The sequence below is a fragment of the Equus caballus genome, chromosome 4 (genome assembly GCF_041296265.1).
Source record: "Equus caballus isolate H_3958 breed thoroughbred chromosome 4, TB-T2T, whole genome shotgun sequence".
Classification (NCBI taxonomy): domain Eukaryota; kingdom Metazoa; phylum Chordata; class Mammalia; order Perissodactyla; family Equidae; genus Equus; species Equus caballus.
The window spans coordinates 98035841-98061359 of NC_091687.1; the positions used below are offsets into that span (position 1 = coordinate 98035841).

The window sequence follows — 25519 nt, forward strand, 5'->3', positions numbered from 1 at the left end:
AACTCGCTCAGCTGAAAACCCGACCTGTGTTCAGACCGCCTTCCAGCTCACGGCGCGTTTCTGCATCTTTGTAAGGAAAGCCAAAGACGTCCGTGGAGAGACAGAGGAAGGCGGCGTGGAGGGCGCGCTTGCGTTTTGTGCTAAACCTACTTTCGGGGCCCAGGACCCGAGAGACCGGTGAGCCTCGGCGCCGTCCGCGCTGCGTCCGCTTTAAGGGGCCGGCCCCGCGCACTCGGGCGCGGCGCTCCCGGAAGACGCGGGCCGCGCGCTCTCGGCGCCCGGATCTTCGGCCGCTAGAACCCCTGCCCTCCGCACCCTCTCCCCGGCTCTCCGCACCCCGATCCTCGGCCCTCCACACCCCCTCCTCGGCTCTCCGCACCCCGATCCTCGGCCCTCCACACCCCCTCCCCGGCTTTCCGCGCCCCCTCCTCGGCCCTCCGCACCCCCTCCCGGGCTCTCCGCACCCCAATCCTCGGCCCTCCGGACCCCGTCCCAGGCTCTCCGCACCCCGGGTCTCGGTTCTCCGTAGCCGGGCCCTCTGCACGCACCCCCCCCCCCCCCCGCCCCAACTCCTCCCCACCCAAGGACTCGGTGCCCGGGACCTCGGCCGTCCGCACTGTCCCCATCCCCCGCCCCAGCTCTCAACCCCTTGCCCCCCTGGTCCTTCCTCCCTCTCCTGCGCTCCCCAGTCCCTCGGCACCCCGACCCCCGCCCCAGCCCAGCCCCTCCGCGCTCGGCCCTGGACAGGGCCCGGCCCCTGGGGGATCTTGCGCCTGCCCGGCTGTGCGGTGACCCTGCGGCCGCCCGGCTCTGTCTCCGCCCGCGCGGCCACCTCGCGCAGGTCGCGTCCTCGGCCCGGGCCTGGCGTCGCGTCTGGCTTGGCCGCTCGCGCTCTCACAGTCAGCTCGGTTCTGAAAGCTCCCCCAGGGCAGCCGGGTTCGGGCTCGGGCCCCCGGAGGGAGCGGGGTGTGGAGCCGGGGCGGATGGGCCGGCCTCTCCTGCGGCCTGGCGGGTGGAGCGGCCCTGCAAGGGCCGGACTGGGTGCCGCACTGGGCTTAGGCTGCACGCCGCAGGCGGGGGCTGAGCGTCGCCGCATCTCCCAGCCACCCTACTGTTTTTTTGAGGAAGATTAGCCCTGAGCTAACGTCCGCAGCCAATCCTCTTCCACTTTAAATGTGGGACGCCTGCCTCCGCATGGCTTGATAAACCGGTGCATAGGTCCGCTCCGGGGATCCGAACCGGAGAACCCAGGTCACCAAAGCAGAGCGCGCCAAGTTGAGAGCAGGCAGCCTAGGCCGTGGACCTCTGGGAGAGGATGGTGACCCCCTGGCGCTTGTCTGTCAGGGTCTGCTTGTCCCACCTAAGGGGTTTTGAGCTCAGAAAGGAACTCTGCCTTCTAAGACCCCCTGGGTGCTCTCGCAATGCCAGACTCTGTTGGCTTCTGCTTGGCACTTTGCCCAAGCTCATCTCAGCCTATGGGGACACTGGTGAGGGGGGCCCTGAGAGCTTCTGTCAGCGAAGGGCCAGCTGGAGTGACCTGGCTGAAAATGGGCCACTGGAGAGAGTCTCCCAGGAGGGGCGGCTGGGAGGCCTCCTTCTGCACCTCCGCATCTGGCTTCGGGCAGGGGCTCTCCTGGTGAAATTCTTCCCCCTCCTTCTACTCTACCCCCTCACCTACCTGGCTCCTAGTGTCTCCAGCCTCTGGCTCCGCCTGCTTCTGAAAGCCACGGAGACCTCAGGCCCAACATACATCAAACTGGGCCAGTGGGCCAGCACCCGGCGAGATCTCTTCTCGGAGGCTTTCTGTGCCCAGTTCTCCAAGCTGCATGTCCGGGTGACCCCTCACCCTTGGACTCACACTGAACACTTCTTGCAGCAGGCGTTTGGGGAGGACTGGGGGCGGGTCCTCTGCTTCGAGAATCAGGAACCTGTGGGTTCAGGCTGTGTGGCCCAAGTGTACAAAGCGCGTGCCAATCCTGCCTTCTTGGAGACTAACAGCATCCAGAGACTTGGCACGGCCTCTAGTCTGCAGCCTTCTTCGGAGGCTGGAGAAGTCGGGGGGCTGAGAGAGCTCTTTGGACACCTGGGGAAGGGGTGGAGGCCTCAAGGAAGTCTTGCTGACCAGTCGTTTCTAGAAAGGCTGCTCCTGCCTAAATCTGACCTGGTTGGATCAAAGGCAGTCGTGTCTCAGTCTTCGGGGCCTGCCCACCCGCTTGAGCCGGATCACATCATCCCGGTGGCAGTGAAAGTAAGTGCTCTGTTGTCTTCAGCTGGGCCCTTCTCATTTTTAAAATCCTACTGACCCCATGGAGCTGTCCCAGATCAGGAACCCCCCCTTTGCAAATCACTCCACATTGCCTTTCATTGATTTCCATTAGCTTGACCATTGTCTGAGTGCCTATGATGTGTGAGCTGTTTTATTTCTTGGCTTGAGGGAGTGGTGGCATGAGTAGTCTGATAAAAGAAAATGAGGAGGGTTTGGGATTTGCTGCCTTTGTGGGTGGAGGAATCACCATCCAGCTGACCTGCTACGCCGGAGTCAGGGGTGATCAGAGCCAGACTGGGTTAGACATGCTGTGGTGAGCCCAAGACGGTGGCATTCATTCTTACAGAAAGTGGCTTCTTTCTCTCTTCATTTCCAGTCACCCCTGCCTGGGCTTTATTATTTCTCGTCTCCACACTCTTCCATCCCCATTCAGGATGTCCCCAGGGGGTCTGGCAGACACAAGTAGCAGGTAGCCCAACCCTCGCATTTACCCGCTCTGAAAAAAAACCTCCTAAGGGCGCCTCACTGCAGACCTACTGAATCATACTTACCAAGGGAGGAGGCTGGGCCTGACTTTTCATCAATGCTGCAAGTGATTCTCACGATCAGGCACATTTGGGAAACTCTGGACCAAAATACCCTGACGGTTTCCTCCACTCTGTGGAAGACAAAAGGAGTAGAGACCTGCTGTGTACCAGGAAACATGCCAGTCATGTCAGATGCATTATTTAATCTTTAGTAGACAGTTCAGGTAGGCATTTGTTTCCCTTATCTCTATTTATTTATGCCCCACTCTATTCATAAAGGGATTTGAGGTGGAGGTCGGGCCTATTATCTGCATGTTTTAAAAGGTGGAACATGAGGTGGAGAGAGGTTGACTAGCTTGCCCAGTTTCATACAGGGAATGAGTTGCCTGGCTGGAATTGGAAACCAGAGCTCTTTCCATCCCACTTCAGTGCATCCCTGCTGGAGTTCTGTGACTCTTATTTATCAGGCTTTGGGCTGCCTGACTCAGAGTTACCTGCTCAGTGAAATGCAGATTCCCAGCTCCACTCCCAGAGTAGGTCTTGAGGAGGCCCGGCAGTCCACAGTTTCATTTATGCACGCTAATGTCTGCAAGCCACTGATCTAAACTTAATGTATATGGAAGGAGAAGCCCAGCTATTCTTCGCAGCAAAGCTAAGTGCAATGCAGAGGAGCTGCCCTCAGCATCTCCTCAGGGAAGGCACATGGGAGTGAGGGAGGCAGCAGCATCCTGAGGGCTGGGACCACTTCCCTTTGCTCTGATGAGAAGCCGGCCTGGCTCTTCTCTGATGGTGGGACCTAGCCATGGCTGGGTGAACCTGCCTTCCTGGGCCTTTCTCTGTCTCATTGTTCCTCTTTCTGGCAGGTGTTGCACCCTGGCTTACTCTCGCAGGTGCAGATGGACCTGCTGCTGATGAAGATGGGCAGCCGAGCCCTTGCACTTTTGCCAGGCATCAAGTGGCTTAGCTTGCCTGAGATTGTGGAGGAATTTGAGAAGCTCATGGTCCAACAGGTGACTTCTCCTTCCCTTAGTTGTAAATAGCATCTAACATAGGTCTTGCTGTTAGCAGCTGTTTAGTAAATGCTGAATGAATGAGTAACTTCCCAGTATGTCATGGCTAGTATAGTGTATTAGGGAGGTAATGCTAGCTGATAGAACAAAGAACACTCAAATCTCAGCGGCTTAATGCAACAAGGTTATTTCTTGCCTACATCAAAGTTGCATGCAGGTGAACTGTGGAGAGAGAGGGAGCTCTACTCCACAGTCCTTCAGGGACCCAGTTTCCTCCCAAGTTTGGCACTGCCATCTTCCACATGCGTCAACTAGGGTCAGTGTGGAATGGGGAGAGAGACAATGGAGGATCGTGTAAGAGATTTTGTGGCCAGGTCTGGAAGTGAGGAACCTCACTTCTTCCTGCTCCCCAGGTCAGAGCTTTAATCACACGGGCCTGGCAGAACTGCAGGAATGCCTGGGAACTACGGTCTTCCTTAGCGCCTGGGAGGAAAGGGAGATGATTCTGGTGGGACTTAGGGCATTATCTGCGCCACAATCAGGCGCTGAACTCCAGGGTGAGGAGAGTAATCAGCGAGGTCACACACTGTGCCTTTGTCCTGCTTTGTTTCCAGGGCTTAGTGAGTAGACAAGGACCTCGTCCCTGTCCAGGACCCCTGTTTAAGGGACACTCGTTTAAGTAGCCAGACTTGGTAGACACACTCTGGGGGCAGTCGGGGCTCCAAATCTGCATCTGCACTGGCTCCCTGTTGATGGTGCAGACACTGGCGCTCTCTCAGAAGCAGAGTGCCAAGTCTTCATTTGTGTCCTCGGGTTTAAGGTTTTAAGTCCCATTGTGTTTTAACGTTTAGAAAGCTTTGCTTTGTGCTATGGAGTAGTGTAGTTTCAGGAATAAAAGAAAATTAGAACAGAGAAAGCATCTTCTATTCCAACAACCATCTCGGCATTAATTACTGTCAGTTCTCTACCCAGCTGAGCTTCAGTTCCCCTTATGGAAGTCTGGTAGACATCATGGGGTCCCGTCACATGAAGCTCAAATCTCTATATCTCACCCCATTTTGCCTCAAAAATCAGTTCTTCCTGCTAGCTCTGTCTCTCGTGTCCCAGTCAGTCTGTCAGTAGTCCTGTCACCTTCCCGTGCTTGAAACCTTAGAGTCTGGGTGCATGTGTGGGAGCCTTTCTCTCCTCATTCAATTATGGATTCATGTACCATTTATTAAGAACTCTGTTAGAAGCTGGTGAACTAAGAAAACAGTGAGATTCTCCTGTCCATAAGGAATACACAGTAGGCAGGGGGGGCTGACCCGAAACCCCTTGCAAATAGAGTGTGATTAGAGTTAGTCTACAGCTTCAGTTGGGGCTCAAGAGGGGAAGGGTCAAGGCTCCCTGGGCTTGAGCTGAGGCTCGAAAGGTGGGTGGTGTTTACAGTTGGACCAGATGGGGAAAGAACGTTCCGATCCGAGAGAATAAGGAAGGCAAAGGAGAGGGGGAGGCGTCAGGCGGGCTGGGATGTTCAGCACCATACAGATGGGGTGAAGCTACAGGTTGGGGCCGTACAGGAAGTGGAGGCACACTTGATGAACCTGGAGAGAGAAATAGGGGCCAAATCATGACCCACCTTGGGTGTCATCCTAAAGAATTTAGACTTCATCCTGCAGGTAGAAGGGGGACACTAACAGATTGGAGAGAGGGAAGATGGGGGGTCAGGGAGCCCCCCTAAGATGCCTCTTTCTGGGTTCAGGTGACTGGTTGCAAGTCACCTTGGGACTAGCACTAGGGTGGCAGCAGAATGCATCTGAGAGTGGTTAGGGCTGCAGAGTTGATGTCACTGAGTCACTGATGGGTGTGGAGAGTAAGAGAGAAGGAGTAACCTGCAGTGACACTCAGGTGACTGGGCGTATGGGGGGTGAAAGTAAATACTGTTTAGACATTGAGTTCAAGAGTCTCTGGGCTTTCATGAGGCAACGTCCAGATGTACTTGAATGTAAGCCTGGAGTCTGATAGAGGTGTCTGGACGGGAGATCTAGGTTCTGTGATCAGGAGGTGCTAGCTGAGGACATGAGGGGCTGGAGAGGGAGCGCGAAAGCTGGCAAAGGTCAGGAGCTGCGAGAGCATCAGCATCTGTGGGGCACACTGAGGAGGAGTGGCCCGGAGACCAGACCAAGGAGGAACGGTGGGACAGGCAGGGGGAGAACTGGGCAGGGAAGGCAGGTGCCGAGTGAAGAGCTGTTCTGGAGGAACGCGGTCATCAAGGGCACCAGGACCCGGTGCGCAGAGAGTTAATTAGGATAAAAATGGGATTGGGCCTTTGAGTCTGGCAGTGAAAGGCCTGCCGAGTTTAGGGAGGCCGGTGTCAGTGTGGTGGGGCGGTGGGCAGAGTCAGCCCTGTGAGGGAGGTGGACCTTAATAGAAGGACAGGCTGGAGGGCGGCCTAGCGGAGGGCAGTGGGCTGCCGGAGAGGCAACAAAGCTGAACCCCCGGAGATGGGGAAGGGCTCCCTTGGCTGGGGTGAAGGGGGTGGGCCGAGAAGGAAAAGCAGAGAAGCAGCGAAGGCCAAGTCCTGCAAGGGTGTCTGCTGTCTGTAGCCCAGAGGAGTTCACGTGGAGGTTCGGGACTTCCGGGGAGGCCACTAGTCCCAGGATGCCTGCGCCCGGGCTTCCTGGGGAGTGATGCAGGAGGAGCAGGTGGGGAGGGCAGGTGAACCCCCTGACTTGCTAGCCGTCTGGCGGTTCAGATGTTGCTCCCCCTGTGCCCAGATTACCCCCTCATCCTTTCTCTCCATTTCCCTGTAGATCGACCTACGTTATGAAGCTCGGAATCTAGAACACTTCCAGTGCAACTTCCTGAATGTGAATTCTGTCAGATTCCCCACCCCTCTGCGTCCCTTTGTCACCAGGGATGTCTTGGTGGAAACATATGAAGTAAGAGAGCTTCCCCTGCTGTGCCTTTCACTCATAGCTAGACCGTCTCACTCCACATGCTCCATCCAAAAGCTTTAGTCTGAAAAGACAAAAGCCAAGAGAGCATGTGATCACTGTGTGTAAACGGAGAGGACTTCACTGGCATATGGCACAAGGGTGGGAGGGAGCATCACCAGGTGGCTGAGACCCTGGACATGGCTTCAGACTTTCTGGATTTGAAAATCTGCTCTGCCACTTTATTAGCTGGGTGACTTCAGTTTCCTCAAGTGTAACTGTGGGCAACCATTCCTGCTTCATAGGGTTGTCCCAGGAGTCAATGACACATTGAATGCAAAATGCCCTCAGCACCCAGTTTGCACAGAGAAAGTGCTCAACAAGTATTTGTGTCATGTCATTGCCTAGCTGTCTCCTGGTCCCGCTTCCTTCATAAAAAGATGGTAGTATGAGATACAGGAAAGTGATGTGAATGACTTGATGTTACTAGCTGTGTGACCTTGAACAAGTTACTTAAACTCTCTGGGCTTTAGTTGTTGTATTTGTTAATTTGGGATAACAAGATCTATCTCAAAGGGCTGCTATGACAATTAACTAACTAACTTATATGAAATGCTTTTTTACTAGCTCCCCTTTCTTCTCTCTTCCCTTTCTTTTTCTTTTCCATTTTCCTGCTCAAGGTCACAGAGCTCATTCATGTCCCTATTGGCTGATTCTTTTTTTTTTTTTTTTAAATTGAGTTAATGATAGGTTACAATCTTGTGAAATTTCAGTTGTACATTAATGTTTGTCATTCGTGTTGTAGGTGCACCACTTCACCCTTTGTGCCCACCCCCCACCCCACCTTTCCCCTGGTATCCACTAAACTGTTCTTAGTCCATAATTTTCAATTCCTCATATGAGTGGAGTCATGCACAGATTATCCTTCTCTAGCTGGCTTATTTCACTTAACATAATTCCCTCAAGGTTCATCCATGTTATTGCAAATGGAATGATTTTGTTCTGTTTTGCAGCTGAGTAGTATTCCATTGTATATATGTACCACATCTTCTTTATCCATTCGTCTGTTGATGGGCACTTAGGTTGCTTCCATGTCTTGGCTATTGTAAATAATGCTGCAATGAACATTGGGGTGCATAGGACTTTTGGGATTGCTGACTTCAAGCTCTTTGGATAAATACCCAGTAGTGGGATGGCTGGATCGTATGGTAGTTCTATTTTTAATTTTTGAGGAATCTCCATACTGTTTTCCATAGTGGCTGCACCAGTTTGCATTCCCACCAGCAGTGTATGAGGGTTCCTTTTTCTCCACAACCTCTCCAACATTTGTTACTATTAGTTTTAGATATTTTTGTCATTCTAACGGGTGTAAGGTGATATCTTAGTGTAGTTTTGATTTGCATTTCCCTGATGATCAGCGATGATGAGCATCTTTTCATGTGCCTATTGGCCATCTGTATATCTTCTTTGGAGAAATGTCTGTTCATGTCTCCAGCCCAGTTTTTGATTGGGTTGTTTGATTTTTTGTTGTTGAGTTGTGAGAGTTCTTTATATATTATGGATATTAAGCCTTTGTCAGATATATGACTTGCAAATATTTTTTCCCAGTTAGTGGGTTGTTTTTTTGTTTCAATCCTGTTTTCATTTGCCTTGAAGAAGCTCTTTAGTCTGATGAAGTCCCATTTGTTTATTCTTTCTATTGTTTCCCTTCTCTGAGAAGGCATGGTGTCCAAAAATATCCTTTTAATACTGATGTCAAAGAGTGTACTGCCTACGTTTTCTTCCAGAAGCCTTATGGTTTCAGGTCTCACCTTTAGGTCTTTGATCCGTTTTGAGTTTATTTTGGTGAATGGTGAAAAAGAATGGTCAATTTTCATTCTTCTACATGTGGCTTTCCAGTTTTCCCAGCACCATTTGTTGAAAAGACTTTCTTTTCTCCATTGTATGCCCTCAGCTCCTTTGTCAAAGATAAGCTGTCCATAGATGTGTGGTTTTATTTCTGGGCTTTCAATTCTGTTCCGTTGATCTGTGCACCTGTTTTTGTACCAGTACCATCCTATTGGCTGATTCTTGACCAGAAACTAGCTCTCCCAGGGCCTGATCCCATCCTTTCCAATTACATTACAACATCCCTTACCTGTGGGTGGTAGAGCCAACAGGTGTCCTCCCTAATAAACCAAAGGACTTGTTTCCTTTGAGAAGTGTTGAAGGGAAATGTAAGAAGGTTAAAATCAACATGTAGGTGACAGATTCACAGAGTTCTAAGAAAGGAAGAACTCTTTGGGTCAATTCCCAATTGATGGGAAGGCAATGCTGATGTGTCACTTGGGGATGAGGAGCAGGGCTGTCCCGGTAAGGTTGTGTCCTTCCTGATCCTCTTAAAGGAGAGCGTGCCTGTGTCCAGTTACCAGCAGGCAGGGATTCCTGGTGACTTGAAGAAGAAGATTGCACGGCTGGGGATCAACATGCTCCTGAAGATGGTGAGCTCATGGGCTCAGAGAGGGTGCTCAAGCCCAGCATGTGGTCGAATTGCATGTGGGGAGATGGTGGGGACACTGCTTGGCTGTCGAAGGCAGCAAGCAGGCAGCCATGTTGAGCTCTAGAAATAGCTGAGCCCACCAAAACGCCCATTCATTTCTGAGCTTCTGTTAAATGCTTTCTCAGTGGCATGCACTTTGTCACGCGCCTGGTGCTGTGGGCAGAGTGGTGAGCAAGACCCAGGCCCGGCCCAAGCTACCTACAGCTTAGACAAACAGCCAAAGACAACAGCCATGGGAAATGCCCCTTCATTCATTTGTTCAGCAAGTCCTTACTGAGCACCTGCTGTGTGCCAGGCACTGAATTAAGAGCTGGCTTTAGAGTAGTGAGCAAAACAGACACGATTACAATGTTCACAGAGCTACCATTCAGTGGGAAGACAGGCCACAATAAGTAAAGGAGATAGAGGGTAAGTACAGACACCAAAGTGTCACTCAGAAGGGGCCCATCCTAGCCCGGGGATCTATTTAGGAAGCGGCTGCCTCTCAATTGGGATGTGAAGGAAGTCTAGGTGTCACCTTCAAAATTGATTGAGATTGTCTAGGGATTGCAAAGAGATTTTCTAGGGTCTGAGGTCTTCCTGGTGGTTGGCACGGAAGAGAGTGGTTGCGGGATGGCTTGTCGGGTCCAGGCTGGAAAGAGAGGATGAGTGCCCAGGTCTGGAGGGTGAAGAATCGGGGTAAGAGGGAACTGGCTGTGTGGTCAGAGTGGGAGGAAAGAACTGATGTGACCGAGGTGGGCTGTGAGGGCTGAGGCAGGTGGCAAAAGTGGGACAGAGATGAGAACAGGAGCTCAGAGCAGGATGGTGGTGTGGTGCAAGCTGACACCACGTATGGGGGTGGCTGTGAGCCAGATGCTCTTGTGGAGAGGGCTCAGGGCGACAGAGGTGACAGTGGTTGAGCGGCCCCGACTCCACCTCTAGCCCCAGGGTCCGTGGGTGTGACAGTCAGCAGTCCCCACCTGAGGGGCTCCCTGAGAAGTGGGTTGTCTTGGGAGAGCCAGGTTCCCACTAAGTCAGTGTGGTGGAAGCTCAGTGGGGAGAGGACTTTGTCCCCAGTAACAGGGCTCTGGGGGCACCATGTGCTGGAGGGGAGGGCACAGTGGAGAGTGGCCAGGGGAGAAGCAGCATTAAGCACCCAGCAGTGGGGAGATCAGGAGGGGCTTCCAGCTCGTGGGATCAAGGATGGGGGTGTAGGCCCAGGGGCTGAACCGGCAGCAAGGGGCCAGGAGGTTTGGTCCCAGGGTCAGGGATCAGCCAGCCTTTGGTGACCACATCCTGCAGGTGCACAGGCCCTGGCTTCCCCAGTTCCCGGGACTTTCATCGGGGTAGCAGCCTCCCTTAACCTCCAGCAAAGCCAGAATCTGGACTGGGAGGGTCTCTCTGTGGCCTGGGTGTGTGGCCTGCATCCAGGAGGAGGAGGGGTTCTATGTTGGCCAGAGGAGTGCCCTGAGAGCCGCTCCACCTGCAGCTGGTCTGCACTTACCTCCGGGTCTCTCCTTCCCCTTACAGAAGGATGGCTGGTGGCTTCTCTGACCATGGAAATGACCCTTCACAGCAGGCAGATTCCTGTTCCACAAAGTCACGCCTGACTTCCCGTCCCTCACAGTCCCTGGGGCTTTCTTTCCTGCTTAGCAGGTTCAAAGGCATTTCTCTCTGCACCCCGCCCCCCCCCCCCCCCCCCCCCCCCGATTCTGTGTGCCAGTACACGGTTGTCAGTATCACTGTTAGATTTCACTATGTGGACCGACGGAGGTAATGGAGGGGAAGTCTGATTTATGGAAAGTTTCTAAAGAAAGGTAGTTCCATGAACTTTAAGAACAGAGAGGTTTGGGAAAAATCTTTAAACAGTAAGTAATATTAATTGCTCAAATCATAGAGTAAAAATAAGTCTTTTGAAACACAGTTTGGTCTTTGATTTTTTATGTTCCCTGGTTTTTTTTTTTTTTTTTTTTTTGGTGAGGGAGATTAGTCTTGAGCTAACATCTGTGCCAATCTTCCTCTATTTTGTATGTGGGACACCACCATAGCATGGATTGATGAGAGGTGTGTAGGTCCACGCCCAGGATCTGGGCCCATGAACCCCAGGGTGCTGAAGTTTAGTGTGCGAACTTAACCACTGTGCCACCAGGCCTGCCCCCCTTATAATTTTTTTTAATGCTCTTTACCTTGAAAATTACTTTTCTCTTGAAAATGTCAACCTGGCCTGACCCTGTACAAATTCTGAATTGATGACATCAAGCAATGTGGCTTTGTAAAATGCACCCCTCTCTGCCATTGTAATCAATCGCTGGGAACTTACCATCACTCTGGAAGCTTTTTCCGCGTGTGGCTTGGTGGTGATGGGGTGGTGAGGGCTGACTTGGCCTTGAAGATCACTGATCTCTTTCCAGATATTTGTGGACAACTTCGTCCACGCCGACCTTCACCCTGGGAACATCCTGGTCCAGGGTGCCGACGGTCTTTCCAAGAGCCAAGAGGCAGGGCTGCAGCAGGTGGATGTCTGCGACACGCTGGTGGTGGCCATGACGCCTGCGCCGTGCCCGCTGCGTCTGGTGCTGCTGGACGCTGGGATTGTGGCTGAGCTGCAGGCTGCCGACCTGAGGAACTTCCGGGCGGTTTTCATGGCCGTGGCATTGGGGCAGGTGAGACCTGCCGGGCTCTCGGGAGCTGGGCCCAAATCTTTCAGGCTCTTGGGAACTGCAGGGCTCCTCAGCTTTCCTCGTTCTTGCCGATGTCTGCATTTGCCAAGGGTGCTCCTGATGGGAACGGGCAGAGCAGAGCGAGGGAGGTGGGTGAGGGGAAGGAGAGGAAATGAAGCCGCCTGAGGGGTCTCTAGTAAGAGTGCTGGTGCCCATGTCTGAGGTCAGGTCTGAGCGGCTTGTGACGAGGGCAAGAAATGCCTCCTTCCCAAATGCTGTGGGGTGCTGGTAGTTTCTCTTCTTCAGCAAGAGTTACAGGTACTAGGAAGGCTGGCTTCTTGACTGAATAGCAGCTGTCCCCGGTCTGTGCCCTTTGCTGGGAGACAGAGGGTTGAGATAACTCGTTCTTCAAGTGCAGGAAGACACGTTAGCATCTCTGGTGTCGGGGAGCGTGAGTGGTTGTTAACCCCACATCCCGAGACTCCGAGGGGCTCCAGTGGTTGGGGATTAGTTTTTAGAGAAACAGATTCAGTAAAGCCTCTGCTGAGTCCATCTAAAGTGATACATCAGGGGTGACAAGGAACAAACCCTCTGGCCGGCTGGTGCAGAATTCTCCAGCAAGAAAGACTCTGGGAAAGAGCAAACTGCTTAAAAAAAAAAAAAGGCAATTTAGGGGAGTCCCTGCTTCAGAGGCTTCCGAGGGGGCAATCCAAAATCTTGAGCCTGAGCCAGTTTGAAAGTGTCTCCTGGGTGAAGGTTAATCACCAAGGAAGAGCCTGGCTCCTGGGGCGGTGCTGCAGGAGGTGACAGGCAGCAGCAGTGACCACAGGGTGGGGTGGTGCTCGGGGAGACCACGGTGGCCTTGGTCAGAGGGCCTTCTGGGCAGAGGAGGAGCAAGAAGGCTGGAGCGCAGAGGCTCGGTCAGCTGTGAGGAGGGACTTCTGCTTGGGCAGGAGGAGAGCCCACGAGGAGAGCAGGTCCTGGTGGCTCTAGGGCCAGGCCAGTTGGTCAGTATGCCGCGTGGAGCACGAGCAGCAGGACGCTGGCTCTGCCGCTGTGCCCTGTGTGGTCCCGGGGGTGAAGGAGATGAGCACAGCTCCTCACCCTGACTTTGCTAAGCACAGGTGGGGGTCCGCCGACCAAGAGAGACCTGGAAAGACTGTGGTGGGTTACCAGGTATTCTGGAGGGGGAGAATCACAAAAGGATGGGTGGCCAAAAGCAGGATGGTAGAAAAATTACGGTGGAAGCAACAAGGATATGAAGAAGTTTGGGCAGAGCATCTAGTTTTATACCCTCCCAGCTCTCCCAAGTTGCTTTTCTTTTGCATCTTCCAGGGCCAAAGAGTGGCTGAGCTCATCCTGCATCACGCGCGGGCCAGCGAGTGCAGGGATGTGGAGGGATTCAAGGCTGAGATGGCCACGCTAGTGACCCAGGCCAGGAAGGACACCATCACCCTGGAAAAGGTGAGCAAGCCACTTGAGGGGCAGGGGCCTTGGGGTGTGCACTGCCCTCGCCTCGGACAGAGCAAACCCCAGGTCTGAGGGAGACTTCCTTATGGGGAGAGGTCTCAAGGGTTTGAGTTTTAAGGCAGATAAAGAATAAACCTCTTCCTCTGTCCACATCTTCTAGGTACAAGGAGGCCCATTGAATCCTGGCTCTCAACAGTGGCTCCTTGACCAGGTTCTGCAGGGCGGCTGCTGGGGCAGTGACATTTCTATGCCACAACCCCTCCCTGTCTGGGGTGTAGCTGTTCTGCTCCTTCATCTGGAGCTCAGCCGAGCATGGAGGGAGGGAGGACTGAGGCCCCTGAGCAGCCAAAGGACATACCTAATGTTCATGACCTTTACTGAGGCCTGAACCAGTGTCCACTTTGTATTTTACACACAGTTCTAACAAACTTGACTGGTTTTTTCCCCAAGTTCATGTTCTACACTCGCAGGAGTGAGTCAGAACAAGGAGGCGCCCACTGGCAGTGAGGAGAGGCAGCTGGCACACAGCTCTGCTGACCTTACTTGTCCAGATGTGGGCTGTGTGCTGGGAGTGAGGCGGGTGACGGGCCTCTAGGCCTGTCCTCCTGAAGGGGTCTTGGAACTCAGTCTCAAGGGGCGAGTCGGGCTTGTGTGAGCGTAGTCCTTTCTGGAGCTCATTGGAAATCCCTTTCCTCCTGGCTGGCTGGCTGGCTGGTGTGGGTGTGTGTGTGAGAGAGGGGTGAGTGTGGGTGTGGGTGGTGGGACAGGGGGGCGGGACGGGCCTGGGAGGGAGAGAAGCGGTCTCTCTGCAGACCCTGCAGTTGGCTTTCTTCTGTTTTCTAGCTTCAAGTTTCCAGCCTTCTCTCCAATGTCTTTAAGTTACTGATGACTCACAAGGTGAGGCCCCAGGTGGAGCTGAGCCTCCTGCCCGGTGAGGCTGGAGGTGGGGTCTCCAGGGAGCCAGTGGTGGGCACAGGGTGGTGAGAGGTACTCCCCTTCAGGAGATCTCATTTTCGCACCACTCCATTTGCATGAAGAGTGCTGTTTCTGTCTCCTGACATGGGAATAGCAGAGTCTTTCCTTCGTCACACTGTTAGTCTCTGTCATTTTATGCTGTCTAAGGATCTGTGACTCCACTTAAAGTGATACATCAGGGGTGACAAGAACAAACCCTCTGGCCGGCTGGTGCAGAATTCTCCACCAGAACTCTTAACTATGGAAAAATGGATTAACAAATGTAGAAAAGGTCTGACTCCCGCCTTTTCCTTCCCCAGCTCACATTAATGGCACCTGGTATTAACGTGTCAGACTCAGGCAGCTCTCTCCTGCATGGCGTAAAGTCCTGGGGTTGGGGGGCCCCAAAGGGAGGTGCCTCTTGTCCCGGTGCATTCAGAGGCCCCTGTGGGGCTGTCCTAGCCTCTGCCTCCTGCCCCCTGTCCTTTGGAAGGAGGTGGCCTCATAGTGTATCACCTTGGCCGTGGCCCCAGCTTTGTCTCCTGGTGATGGAGTGTGGTCTTGGGCCACTCTTCAAAGTACAGCTGCCAGCCGGGGGGTACTGTATTGACGGTGGGGAAGGGAAGATTCTCGTCCGAAGGCCTTCCCTGTCTTTTCTCTTGAGGTCCTGCAATCTGATAATGAGACACCCACGGAGAAGGCAGCCATTTGGCAAGGATCATAACATAGAATTAAGAGTTAGACAGCTGTCTAGTCCAGTGCCTTCATCTTACAGAAGGTGCAGTGGAGGCACGGCAGTCAGCTCATCGGGTGGGGTCAGGCTTCAGAGGCAGAGCCAGGAGTTGACATGTGACCCAGGTCACTCAGTCCACTGCTCCTTCTGCTGCTCCAAAACCACTCCATGGTAGCCATGTGCTTGGGACAAACAGACACACAGACTAAGGGACTCACTGAGTATGCTGCGGACACGTGTTGACCACAGCGACAGCTAGCATGCCTGGGAAGCCAACTCCCCCGGGAGCTGCTGTGCTGGGGGCTTTCCATCCGTTTCTCACTGAAATCTCAGGACAGTCCCATGGGCGGTATGATCCCCATTGTATTATCCTCACCTGGAGACGGGGGCACAGAGAGGTTAAGTAACTCCCCAGGTCCCACCCACAGTGCCCGGTGGAGCCAAGGTCTGTCTCTCTGACCTAGGGTTAGATTTGTTGGAATTTTTGTTTGTTTTTAGTTTTTGGTGAAAAACTTTTGACAAGTTCTATTTTAAAAACAATTTAAATACCACCTTAGGATTGGGGAAAGCTTTAGTCATCGCTAGGAAGTTGGCTTGGGGAGAACTTGGAATGAACAGACACTCCTGGGAGTTCAGTTTACAGGATGTGGAGCAGGGGGCTGAGGCTCACATCCAGCTCCTTTGCCCACCCACTGTGACCTGCGCGAGCCTCTCCAAGCCCACAGGGCCACTATGAGGGCCACCTGAGGCCATGACGATAGTAATCACAGCAAAGCGCCATGAGCTCTCTATGTGCTCAGTGGTACCTAATTTAGCTACATAACATCTATCACTATCCACTTTAATCCCAGCATTCCTCAAGGCAAGCACCAATGCCAGAAGACCAAGCAACTTGCCCTTGGCCACATGGTCCCCGTGGCAGTGCCAGGACCCCGTGCCAGTGGGCTGACCACGCAGCCCCCACTCCTCACCGTCTGTTCTCCTGCCTCCTGTGTTCTTCCTGTGCACACAGCCTTCCTTACACACAGCGTGGGACACACGGTTAAGAGCTCCTTGAAGTTTCTGTTGTCATTGTTATTCCCAGGATGGAAGAGCTGGCCTAGGACAGCTGTTGTATTCTAAGCACTTCACCAGGCACTTAATTTTTTTTTTTTAAAGATTTTATTTTTCCTTTTTCTCCCAAAGCCCCCTGGTACATAGATGTTTTATTTTTAGTTGTGGGTCCTTCTAGTTGTGGCATGTGGGATGCTGCCTCAGCACTGCTTGACGAGTGGTGCCATGTCCGTGCCCAGGATTAAAAAAATGTTTAAAAAACTTTAATTGTGGCAAAAAGTTACATAAAATTTACCCCCAACCATCTCTAAGTGCATAGTTCAGCAGTGTCAACTATATTCACATTGTTGTGTCACAGATTTCTAGAACTTTCTCATCTTGCAAAACTGAAACTCTAAACCCATTGAAGTTAACTCCCAAATTCTCCCTCTGCCCCGTCCCTGGCAACCCCCATTCTTCTTTCTGCTTCCATCATTTTGACTATCCAGATATCCTGTATAAGTAGAATCATACAGTATTTGTCCTTTTGTGACTGGCTTATTTCACTCAATGTAATGTCCTCAAGGTTCATCCATGTTGTAGCCTATGACAGGATTTCCTTCTTTTTGAAGACTGAATAATATTCCACTATACGCATCCATCCATGGCCATTTGGGCCCCTTCTATCTCTTGGCTATTGTGAATCATGCTGCAGTGAAAATAGGTGTGCAAATCTCTCTTCAAGGTCCCGCTTTGACTTCTTCTGGAATATATATATACCCAGAAGTGGGATTGCTGGATCTTCGGGTGTTTTTTTAAGTTCTTGAGGAACCACCATCCTGTTTTCCTTAGCAGCCGTGCCATTTTACATTCGTGTCAGCTGTATACAAGGGTTCCTATTCTCTACATCCTCCCCAACACTTGGTATTTTCTACTTTTTTTATAATGGTCATCTTAATGAGTGTGAGGTGATATCTCATTGTGATTTTGATTGCATTTCTCTAAGGATTAGTGATGTTCAGCATCTTTTCATATGCTTGTTGGCCATTTGTGTATCTTCTTTGGAGAAATGTCTATTCAGGTGGCACTTAATTTTTTAATAAAACATTCGACAGAAAAATAGAAGTAGAAAGAATACAACAAACCTGAAGAACTCACCACTCAGCTTAAGAATGAAAGCGTTCCCAATAACATCGAAGCCTAGGTCCCCACCCCCGACCCCACCCTAACCCCTGAACAGAGCATGGTGCCTCAGGGTCCTCTGTCCACCCCCTCAAGTCCCAGCTCCAAGTGCCCGAGCTGCTCCCAGGAGCCTGCTGCTTTCTCCTGATCAGCCCGTCTGACCCTCCAGATGACTCTCCAGGCCTTAACAGAGACAGATACTCTTTCATTTTAACAATGATTATTACCCCGTGAGTCAACCTTCCATTTCCTGACCTTCTGTCCCCTTGGGAACAGATTCTTGTTCTTCTAGGTTCAAATCCTGGCTCTACTCATCCTCACCCAGCGGCCTTGAGCAAATGACTTAACCACCCTGAGCCTCAGCTTCCTTATCTATAGAATAAGGAAAATGATAGTACTTTTGAGGATTAACTGAGTAATCAATGTAAAGTGCTATTACTCTTAACCCAGCTCCAAAGGGGAGAAGCGCTGCCATGTAAGAGCAAAGCCAGTTGTGTGGGGTCTATTAGAAAAGGCTACAGTAGATTTTGAAGAATGACCCTTATTTAGATTTATAGTTTCTGATATATCTGTGAAAATATTTTAATTATTTTTAAGTCATTCATACACACACATACACTCCTAGAAAAGTACACACCGCATCCCCCAGGTTTTCCCTTCATATTTCTAGTAGAAGGAGGTTGGTGAGTCGATGAGATGCAGGGAAATGATGAGGTAGGGAAAAGAATGTCAGGTAGACAGTAAAAAGCACATGGGCAGGTACAAGAGGCCGAGGGGACAGTGACGTGGGTACCCAGGATACTCTCTGTATCATTGGGCTGCGGAAAGAACCACTGTTTTTCTGTTTCAGGTAAAGCTTGAGAGCAACTTTGCCTCAATTGTGTTTGCCATCATGGTGTTGGAGGGGCTTGGCCGCTCGCTGGACCCCAAACTGGACATCCTGGAGGCAGCAAAGCCCTTCCTTCTGAAAGGACCAGCGTCCTCCCGCTGATGGCAGCGGCATGGGTGGCGTGGGCCTCTGTCTCAGGACTGGAGGCCGCTCCCAGTGGCCTCTACTGTGGCAGCTGGAATGTGTTAAAATTGGGATGCGTGGAGGGCATACCAGTGCCTTTCACTCTGGTTCGGGTTGAGGCATCTGTTTTTAAAGCTTTGGGTTATTTGAGGAAGTAAAGCGAGGGAAGGGTCCTATCCATTCAGTCATCAGAGCTGCTCCTGGTGTCAGGGAGACTGTAATTCAGGGATAATGTTCTGTGGAGGAGGACGAATAAACTTCGTTATTTTGTTTTCTTGTTTTTTCTCTTCTCTTCCTAACCCTCTCCACTCCCTGATCAGGTGGGTCAGGCTGGTCATTCCCAGACTCTGATATCTAGGTTAGAAAATGTCACAGAATCCTGTAGACCCATGGCTTCCAAATGTTTTTGATTATCTACCCTATTGGTAAATAGTTGAACATAGGGGCTGGCCGGGCGGTGCAGTGGTTAAGTTCACATGCTCTGCTTCAGCGGCCCTGGGTTCACTGGTTTGGATCCTGGGCACGGACCTACATACCACTTATCAAGCCATGCTATAGCAGGTGTCCCACATACAAAATAGAGGAAGATGGGCATGGATGTTAGCTCAGGGCCAGTCTTCCTCAGCAAAAAAAGAGAAGGACTGATGGCAGATATTAGCTCAAGGCTAATCTTCCTCAAAAAAAAAAAAGTAAAATAGTTGAATATATTTATATATACGTGCACATATATAATTTGTCTATAAGTTTTATACAGTTGGTACACCACTAGCAAATCTCTGGAGGCACAATATACACTTAGAGCAAATTCCACTGTACTTCACATTATCTTCTTGATAATTTTTAATATTTTTTGTCAACCTCTTGCTAAATTTTATTACAAGGTAAAAAAACCCCAACAATGATTAATTGGTCGACAAACTAGGGACAGGAGCAGAATCAGCTCCGCCATTTTCTTAAAGTTCTGTGCTTGCACATTGTCGTTCAGATTGCAGTTTCTCTGAGCAATGCTCAGGCCCTTGTCTGTTTATCCAGGGTCAATTTTGGTTAATATTAATATATACGTAATATAATCAGTCCTGTTAGCTGGGGCTTGAACCCTACAGCAGCACCCAGTGACGCTCCAGCAGTGTATTAAGGGGTGGCAGCCGCGGCCTGCCGCTCTGTGCTGGGCCCACCCCTGGACTGTTCTCTCAAAGCTGACCTGATGTGTGGCCGGCCCACATGGACTGAGAGGCTTCCGGGTCACATTGTAGAGTGGATATTGGTAAAGATTAGTTTCTTATTTTTCTGGATAAAAATAGTATTTTCTCCCATATCCCAGAGGATTCTCTTGCTCATTTTGGAGACCAACGACTCTAGACAGTGAGTGGACAGTCAAGCCTTTCTGCTCTCTGAAAGTCCTGCTCTGGCCACAGGGCTAGATTCCTCCATTCTTTCCATCTCAAGAATAAAGTTCCTCATTTCTGTCCTACAGGGAGCAATTGAGGTTTAGGTGGACAGAGATTCCTTCGGGACAGACTTTTTCAGAGGGGTGGAGATGTTATTTCTACTTCCCAGGTCTTGAGGGAAGAGCATTCTAGTCAGGTAGTGAAAGGGCGCAGTGGCTCCAAGGTGGCTGGGAGTGGGCAGTGGCACTGCTTAGCTCCCTCGTCATGGGCACACAGCCAGACACATGGCTCCTCGTGCCAAGTGCACATACACTTACCCTGTGGGGTGAGAGAGGGGCACAAACACAGAGCAGGCGCTTCCCTGAGCTTACACCAGCGCCACAGAGCCCTTCCTTAAAGCCAATGGATTTCATCAAGCCATTTGTGGCACGTATTAGTCATCTATTAGTGCATACAAACTACTGCAAAACTTAGTGGCTTAGAACAACATTTACTACACAGTGTCTGCAGGTGAGAGATCTGGGTGCAGCTTAGCTGGGCCCGCCGCTCAGGGTCTTACACAGGCTGCAGACATCCTGAGGCTCCACTGTGGTGGGTCTGATCCCAAGCTCACTCATGATTCAGTTCCCCGTGGGCCGTTGGACCGAGGGCCTCAGTTCCTTAGGAGCTGTTACAGCATCAACAGAAAACAAAGAGGCTGCATTGAAGAGGAAAAAATGGTTAATGGGTGTGCTTTAATATAGGTAACTTGTTGATTTTTAAAATAAGTTATCTTAAAATGCTGAATTTGTTTTATAATTTTCTTAAGGAGAAAAGGCTACCTCCTTGGGTATAAGTGGATGAAATGGCGGGACAGCATTTCCCCCGAGGAGAGATCACAGCTCAATCCCCTCTAATGTGGAAAGTACAAGGTTGGTTTCTGTGTTACTAAAACCACTGGAAAGAAGAGTTCCTTTCTTTCTAAGACTCATGGGGAAAGGGAGATCCAGCAAGCCTTTAAAAGTAGGAAATTAAATAAATACCAAGTTGAGTGGATAAAAGTGGTGTTTTCCCTCATTCTCTTGCCTTGTTAGGGCTGGGCATCCTTTCCCTCACCTTCTAAACTGCATCCATCACACAGGGTGCTTGCAGGAGCACCAAAGAGGGCCATGAGGCAACCCGTAAAGGCAGTGAGGGATTTCTGCCCTCGGAGTTCTTAGAACCTGTTGGCAAAAGAAATATGCATCCTTGTCACAAAGTTAAAAGAGTTTACTGATTGGGACCATGAACTTTTTATAGTAAAAAGTCAGAATTTGTGATGCAAAACAAAAGAGCTAAGGACCTTACAAATAACCTAAGATGATTATTGCTTTAAATGCAGGCAAGCATTGCAGTTAAACCTTTTTCATTTTGTAATTCAGCAAGAAAGATTAGGATGAGTGAATTTTAGTTCACCCAAATAGCTTTTGCTCCCAGGAAAGGAAAGTTTAACAAAGGAATAAAAATTTCCTGAGTACATGCTGTGGGCCAGGTACTCTCTTAAATGACACCTCTGATGAGGGGCATTGATGCCCAGAGAAGTAAAGTGATTTGTGCAAATTCACAGAGCAGAGCTGAGGTCTGAACTCCAGATCTTCAGACTCCCAAGTGCTATGCTCTTCTTGGTTTAAGCTGTGCTTTTTGTATGTATGCACAGAAAAATGCTTGGAACAATGCTTGGATCATAGCATTGTTTTTTGTTAGGAGTAAGGCAGCTGTGGAGATTGGGCAGTGAGCTCCCAAAGAAGGACAGAAAGCCCTCTCCTCTCACTTCATGAACTTCCTATCATAGTGTTTGGTACATGTCACCAGAAGGGGTAAGTGGTGAAGGGTAGCCTAGAGAAAGCCACGCTGGTGCATATCAACTGGAAAGTCAGCTTTCATCCAGAAAACAGTAGATTCTTTCCTCTAACTTATATACTTAGAAGTTAGGAGGGCAAGAGAAGAGGGGGAGAGAGTCCTACAAGGCCAGAGGGTCAATCAAGAGGCTGTTCACAAGGGCACGAGGTAGTTAGGCAATCACAACCTTCCGCGGGCCTCTCACCAGGGAGAGAGGGTTCCCGTTACAGAGCATGTGGCTGCCCATATCTTGGCACAGGAGTAAGCCTTATCAGTTATATTCAATGCACTCAAATCCCTAAATTCAGGGCTGCATTTCTCTCCATAAATATCCTATTTTTCACACTTGTGACTCTGTTTGTGAGGTCTTCAGTGCTTAACAAGTGACCCATTTCAAATCGAAATCTCCAAGGTGTGAGGCTGGCAGGCTGAGCTTATAATTTAATCAACCTGGAGGTTCTTAGGAAAATTAGAACCCATAAGTGGAGACCCTAAGAATTCTGGGAGAGTGGTTTAGAGAAAGTCGGAGTCCACTCAGGATTTAATAGAAGGTAATATTAAGAGACAAAAGCCGAGAATCCAGGGCTGGCTCGAGATCAAGGAATTAGGAGCACTGAATAAACTGGAGGCTGTGCTAAAATGCACATTCCTTGGCTCCACTCCAGATTTAAGAGAATCTGTGGTCGGAATCCACAGGTGATTCCACCACCAGTCCATGTACTATTTGGGAACCACTGGCTGCCAGTTTGCAGAACAACAATAAAACAATGAAGACTTTAAAGATACCGTTCTGACCCTCTTGCAGGAGAGAAGAGTACAAAGGACTGGCTTTGGGAGGGACCACTGGTTCAGAATGGATTTGGCAGCCTAAGAGGGTCGGGAAGGCAGTTAATTCAGGAGGAGCAGACAGTGGCCGGTCCAGGTGGAAAAATACCGTCTAGATCAGCACAGGCAGGACGGAACGAGTTCAGACTCGGTGTGAGTTTCTTAGCACACGTAACAGAGCCGGTCCTCTCAAGCGGAGCGCGGAGCCCGGGCCCCGGGGCGTCCCCATCGCCCTCCAGGAGGCACGCCCATCCCAGGGCGAAGGGTGTGGCTCCGCCCAGCGGAGCTCTGCAAGACCGGCTCTTAGCAACGCCTAAGCCCGCCAGCACCATTCAGAGTGCGCCTCCCACCATCTGAGCCAGGACTCGCCGGGTCCCTCTGTGCAGACAGCGCTCTCGGACAGCGGCCCTGGAGGCCCGCCCCAACGAGGACTGAAACGCAAACTTGAGACACAACAGCTGCTTCCCTCCCTCCCATACGACACCCTCGGGGGAGATGGGCGGGGCGACGCCCCTGGCGTCACGGGGCGGGGCGTCGGGGGGAAGTGACGTAAAGGCGGCGGCGCGGCTGGGGACCCCTGTCCGGAGGCGAGCTGCCATGTCTTCTCTGACGCGGGTGGCGCCGTTCGTTCGCCTTGGAGGCCGCCTCTTCCTAGGCCGCCGCGTACGGGCGGCTGGAGGCGGTGGAGTCCGTCAGTGAGTGTTGGCTTGGGGTGAGGGCCACGCCTGCTTTTAACGGAAAGAGCCAGTCTCCGGGTTACGGTCACCTTGACGCCGGTCACCTGGGGCGCATCAGTGCCTGTAGCAACCTCCTCCCCGAGGCATGCTGGGGCTTGTAGTCCGACGGCGCGTGGGGCAGTGCTTCCCTCCGGCTCCGCGGCGCCGGGCCCCGGAGAAGAGGGGGACCGTGCGGGCGTGGGAGACTCGGCTCGCTTGGCACATATCAAACACTGTGTGCCGGCCATCCCTGCACCAGGGGGAGCTGCCCTCGGGAAATTCACGGTTGAATGTGGAGATGAGCCGGAGCTCATCGGAAGCGAGAGCAGGAGTTGGGGAGGGGAGGGCGTTCCCGGCAGAGAAAGCACCTGTGTGGTGTGTTATGAAGCTCAGGTGCGAGGCAGGGAGTGGCAGAGATGAGGCTGGAGACCTTGGGGCATTGGGAGGGAATGCTAGAGGGTCCTGATGCCTGGCTGAAGAATTTAGAACCGGGGCGGTAGCGGTCGTGGAGAGGTTTTAATTCTGTAATATCACAGGCTGCAGGCTGGAGAATTAGTTCTCTGAGGCATAGAAGTGGAGGCAACTACACAGAGCGCCGAAAGTGGGTGCTTGGGCAGTATCGGAATTTTTCTCTTTAAAAAACATACTTTAAGAGCAGTTTTAGGTTCACACCAAAATTGAGCGGAAGGTACAGGGATTTCCCATATCTCCCTGTCCCCCACATGCATAGCCTTCTCCATTATCAACATCCTCCCCTAGAGTGGTACATTTATTAAAATTGATGAGCTTACATTGACATTATCGTCACCCAAAGTCCATCGTTTACATTAGGGTTCACTCTTGCAATACCAGAATTTAAGAGAGTGAGCAAAGAAGAGTCACTCATGAGGCGGCTGAAGAAGCCGACTGGAGAGTGTAGTGCTGGGAAGCCAAGGGGAGGGCACACCTGCCAAAATCGAGTGGGTAATGCAGAGAGATTGGTAAGAGCAGGACTAAAAATAGTACATTGGATTTTCCCAGGTGATGTTCGAGGCCTCTTCGACCGGCATCTGCACTTTACCAAGAGGCAGCGCAGGATGGTGGTTAAAAGCAGGGTTCTGGCCCCAGACTGCTTGGAGTGAAATCCCACCTCTGTCACATATTAGCTGTCTGACCTTGGAAAAGTTTTCTGATCTCTTAATTCTTCAGTTTTCTCATCCATATAATGGGGATAATAATGTCGATTTCCAGGGAACCAAATGAATTATAATTCTCTGAAGTGTTTTAAGACAGTTGCCTGTGCCTAGTAAGGAACATGCAAATTTTATTTAACTGTTGTTTTTATTAGGGAACTGAGACTCAGGAAAATTAAAGGAGTGACTTGCCTAAAGTCACCTGTAAATCAAGGTTATGGAGCTGGGATAGGTGTGGGGTGGGAAGAAGGAAAAGGCCTGTGTGACCTGAGCAAAGACAGCGATGGAGAGCCACTAGCAATAGCCCTTGACCCTGCATAAGGAGACTGGGAGGTGCTCCCCTTCAATGAAGTCTTGGTACTTTTTATAACATACACTTATTTGACAGTGTGTGTGATAATTAAATGAATAAGTATTTATGGAGCATCATCTAGATGCCAGGATCCTTTCTAGGTGCTGAGGATAGAGCAGAACACACGAAAGATAATGGAGCTTACGTTCTGGGGAAAGAACGCAAAGAAGTAGAGAACATGTTGAGGTACTCTAAGTGGCATGAAGACAGTAAAGCCTGGGGTGGAGGTGGATGGGTTACCGTACCTAGGATGATGTGGGAATGCGTGCCTGCGCGTCTGATTTGAACTGGGACCTGAGTGATGAGAAGCCAGCTGCACAAAGATGCGAGGAGGGGCCTTTCAGATGATGAAGACAGCAAGTGTAGAGGCTCTGAGTGCTGACGATGGGCAAGCAAGCCGGTGAGGCTGGAGAGGGATGAGCAAAGGGTAGGGTGGTGGAGGTGAGGTCCGAGACGTGGGGAGATGGGATGACGACACGACACATGACCAGATTAGGGGGACCCTGTAGCGTCGGGGGTTTTATTCTAAGGATGATGAAGGGAAGCCATTCGAGGCTTTTAAGCAGGAGAGTAATATGATCTGGTTTATGTTTTTAAAATGTAACTTTTGCAGAGAGTTATGATGCATTTTTGTTTTCAAACTTGACGCTTAAAAATCCTGGGTTGAAACTGCCATTATTTCTTTAGATATTGTTTCTTCTGCATTCTGTTTTCTCCTTATGGGGCAAGAATTGGGCGTGTCGGGTTTTCTCATCCTCCTCACCTGCTTTTCATATTTCTTAGTTGTGTCTAAACCAGGCTTTAATGCTTTTTATTTCAAATGGTTACATTTTTATTTCTAGAAATTGTGTGGTTTTTTTTCAAACTTATTTGTTCTTTATAGTTTCTTTTTGTTTGTTCTTAATCTCACACTTCTTTTTATTTAAAAAT

The 25519-nt window shown here is 50.9% G+C and overlaps 2 protein-coding genes and 1 long non-coding RNA gene across 6 annotated transcripts in view; 2 read left to right on the forward strand and 1 right to left on the reverse strand.

Moving 5' to 3' along the window:
- Positions 1 to 20707, forward strand: ADCK2 (aarF domain containing kinase 2). Of its 4 annotated transcripts, none has more exons than XM_023639830.2 (8): positions 1 to 2248; positions 3657 to 3803; positions 6596 to 6724; positions 9103 to 9198; positions 11648 to 11899; positions 13232 to 13360; positions 14210 to 14263; positions 18118 to 18550. In XM_023639830.2, exons 1-8 carry the CDS (start codon positions 1316 to 1318, stop codon positions 18256 to 18258), a joined length of 1881 nt encoding a protein of 626 aa, XP_023495598.1. In that variant the 5' UTR covers positions 1 to 1315; the 3' UTR covers positions 18259 to 18550. The 4 variants fall into 4 exon arrangements, with proteins under 4 accessions (XP_023495598.1, XP_023495601.1, XP_023495600.1 ...); XM_023639833.2 differs by lacking the exon at positions 18118 to 18550 and adding an exon at positions 20476 to 20707 and having other exon boundaries at positions 6 to 2248; XM_023639832.2 differs by lacking the exon at positions 9103 to 9198 and having other exon boundaries at positions 14 to 2248.
- LOC111773267 (uncharacterized) lies at positions 18990 to 22622 on the reverse strand. The gene is made up of 3 exons (XR_002807642.2): positions 22459 to 22622; positions 20763 to 20869; positions 18990 to 20364 (listed from the first exon to the last, which is right to left on the reverse strand). It is a non-coding gene; the product is annotated as an uncharacterized lncRNA (long non-coding RNA).
- NDUFB2 (NADH:ubiquinone oxidoreductase subunit B2) overlaps positions 22550 to 25519 on the forward strand; it is an 8521-nt gene continuing 5551 nt past the window's right edge. The window contains exon 1 of the mRNA XM_001498419.7: positions 22550 to 23044. Coding sequence (XP_001498469.2) covers positions 22845 to 23044 — 200 coding nt within the window. The 5' untranslated portion in view covers positions 22550 to 22844. The remainder of the gene's footprint in view (positions 23045 to 25519) is intronic.

Excerpts from the sequence above, each read along its gene's own strand:
- ADCK2 (XM_023639830.2), top strand. The coding sequence starts at position 1,316 with ATGGTGACCCCCTGGCGCTTGTCTGTCAGGGTCTGCTTGTCCCACCTA. Across the intron at positions 11,900-13,231 it reads TGGCCGTGGCATTGGGGCAG|GGCCAAAGAGTGGCTGAGCT; the intron begins GTGAGACCTGCC and ends TGCATCTTCCAG. Across the intron at positions 13,361-14,209 it reads ACACCATCACCCTGGAAAAG|CTTCAAGTTTCCAGCCTTCT; the intron begins GTGAGCAAGCCA and ends TCTGTTTTCTAG.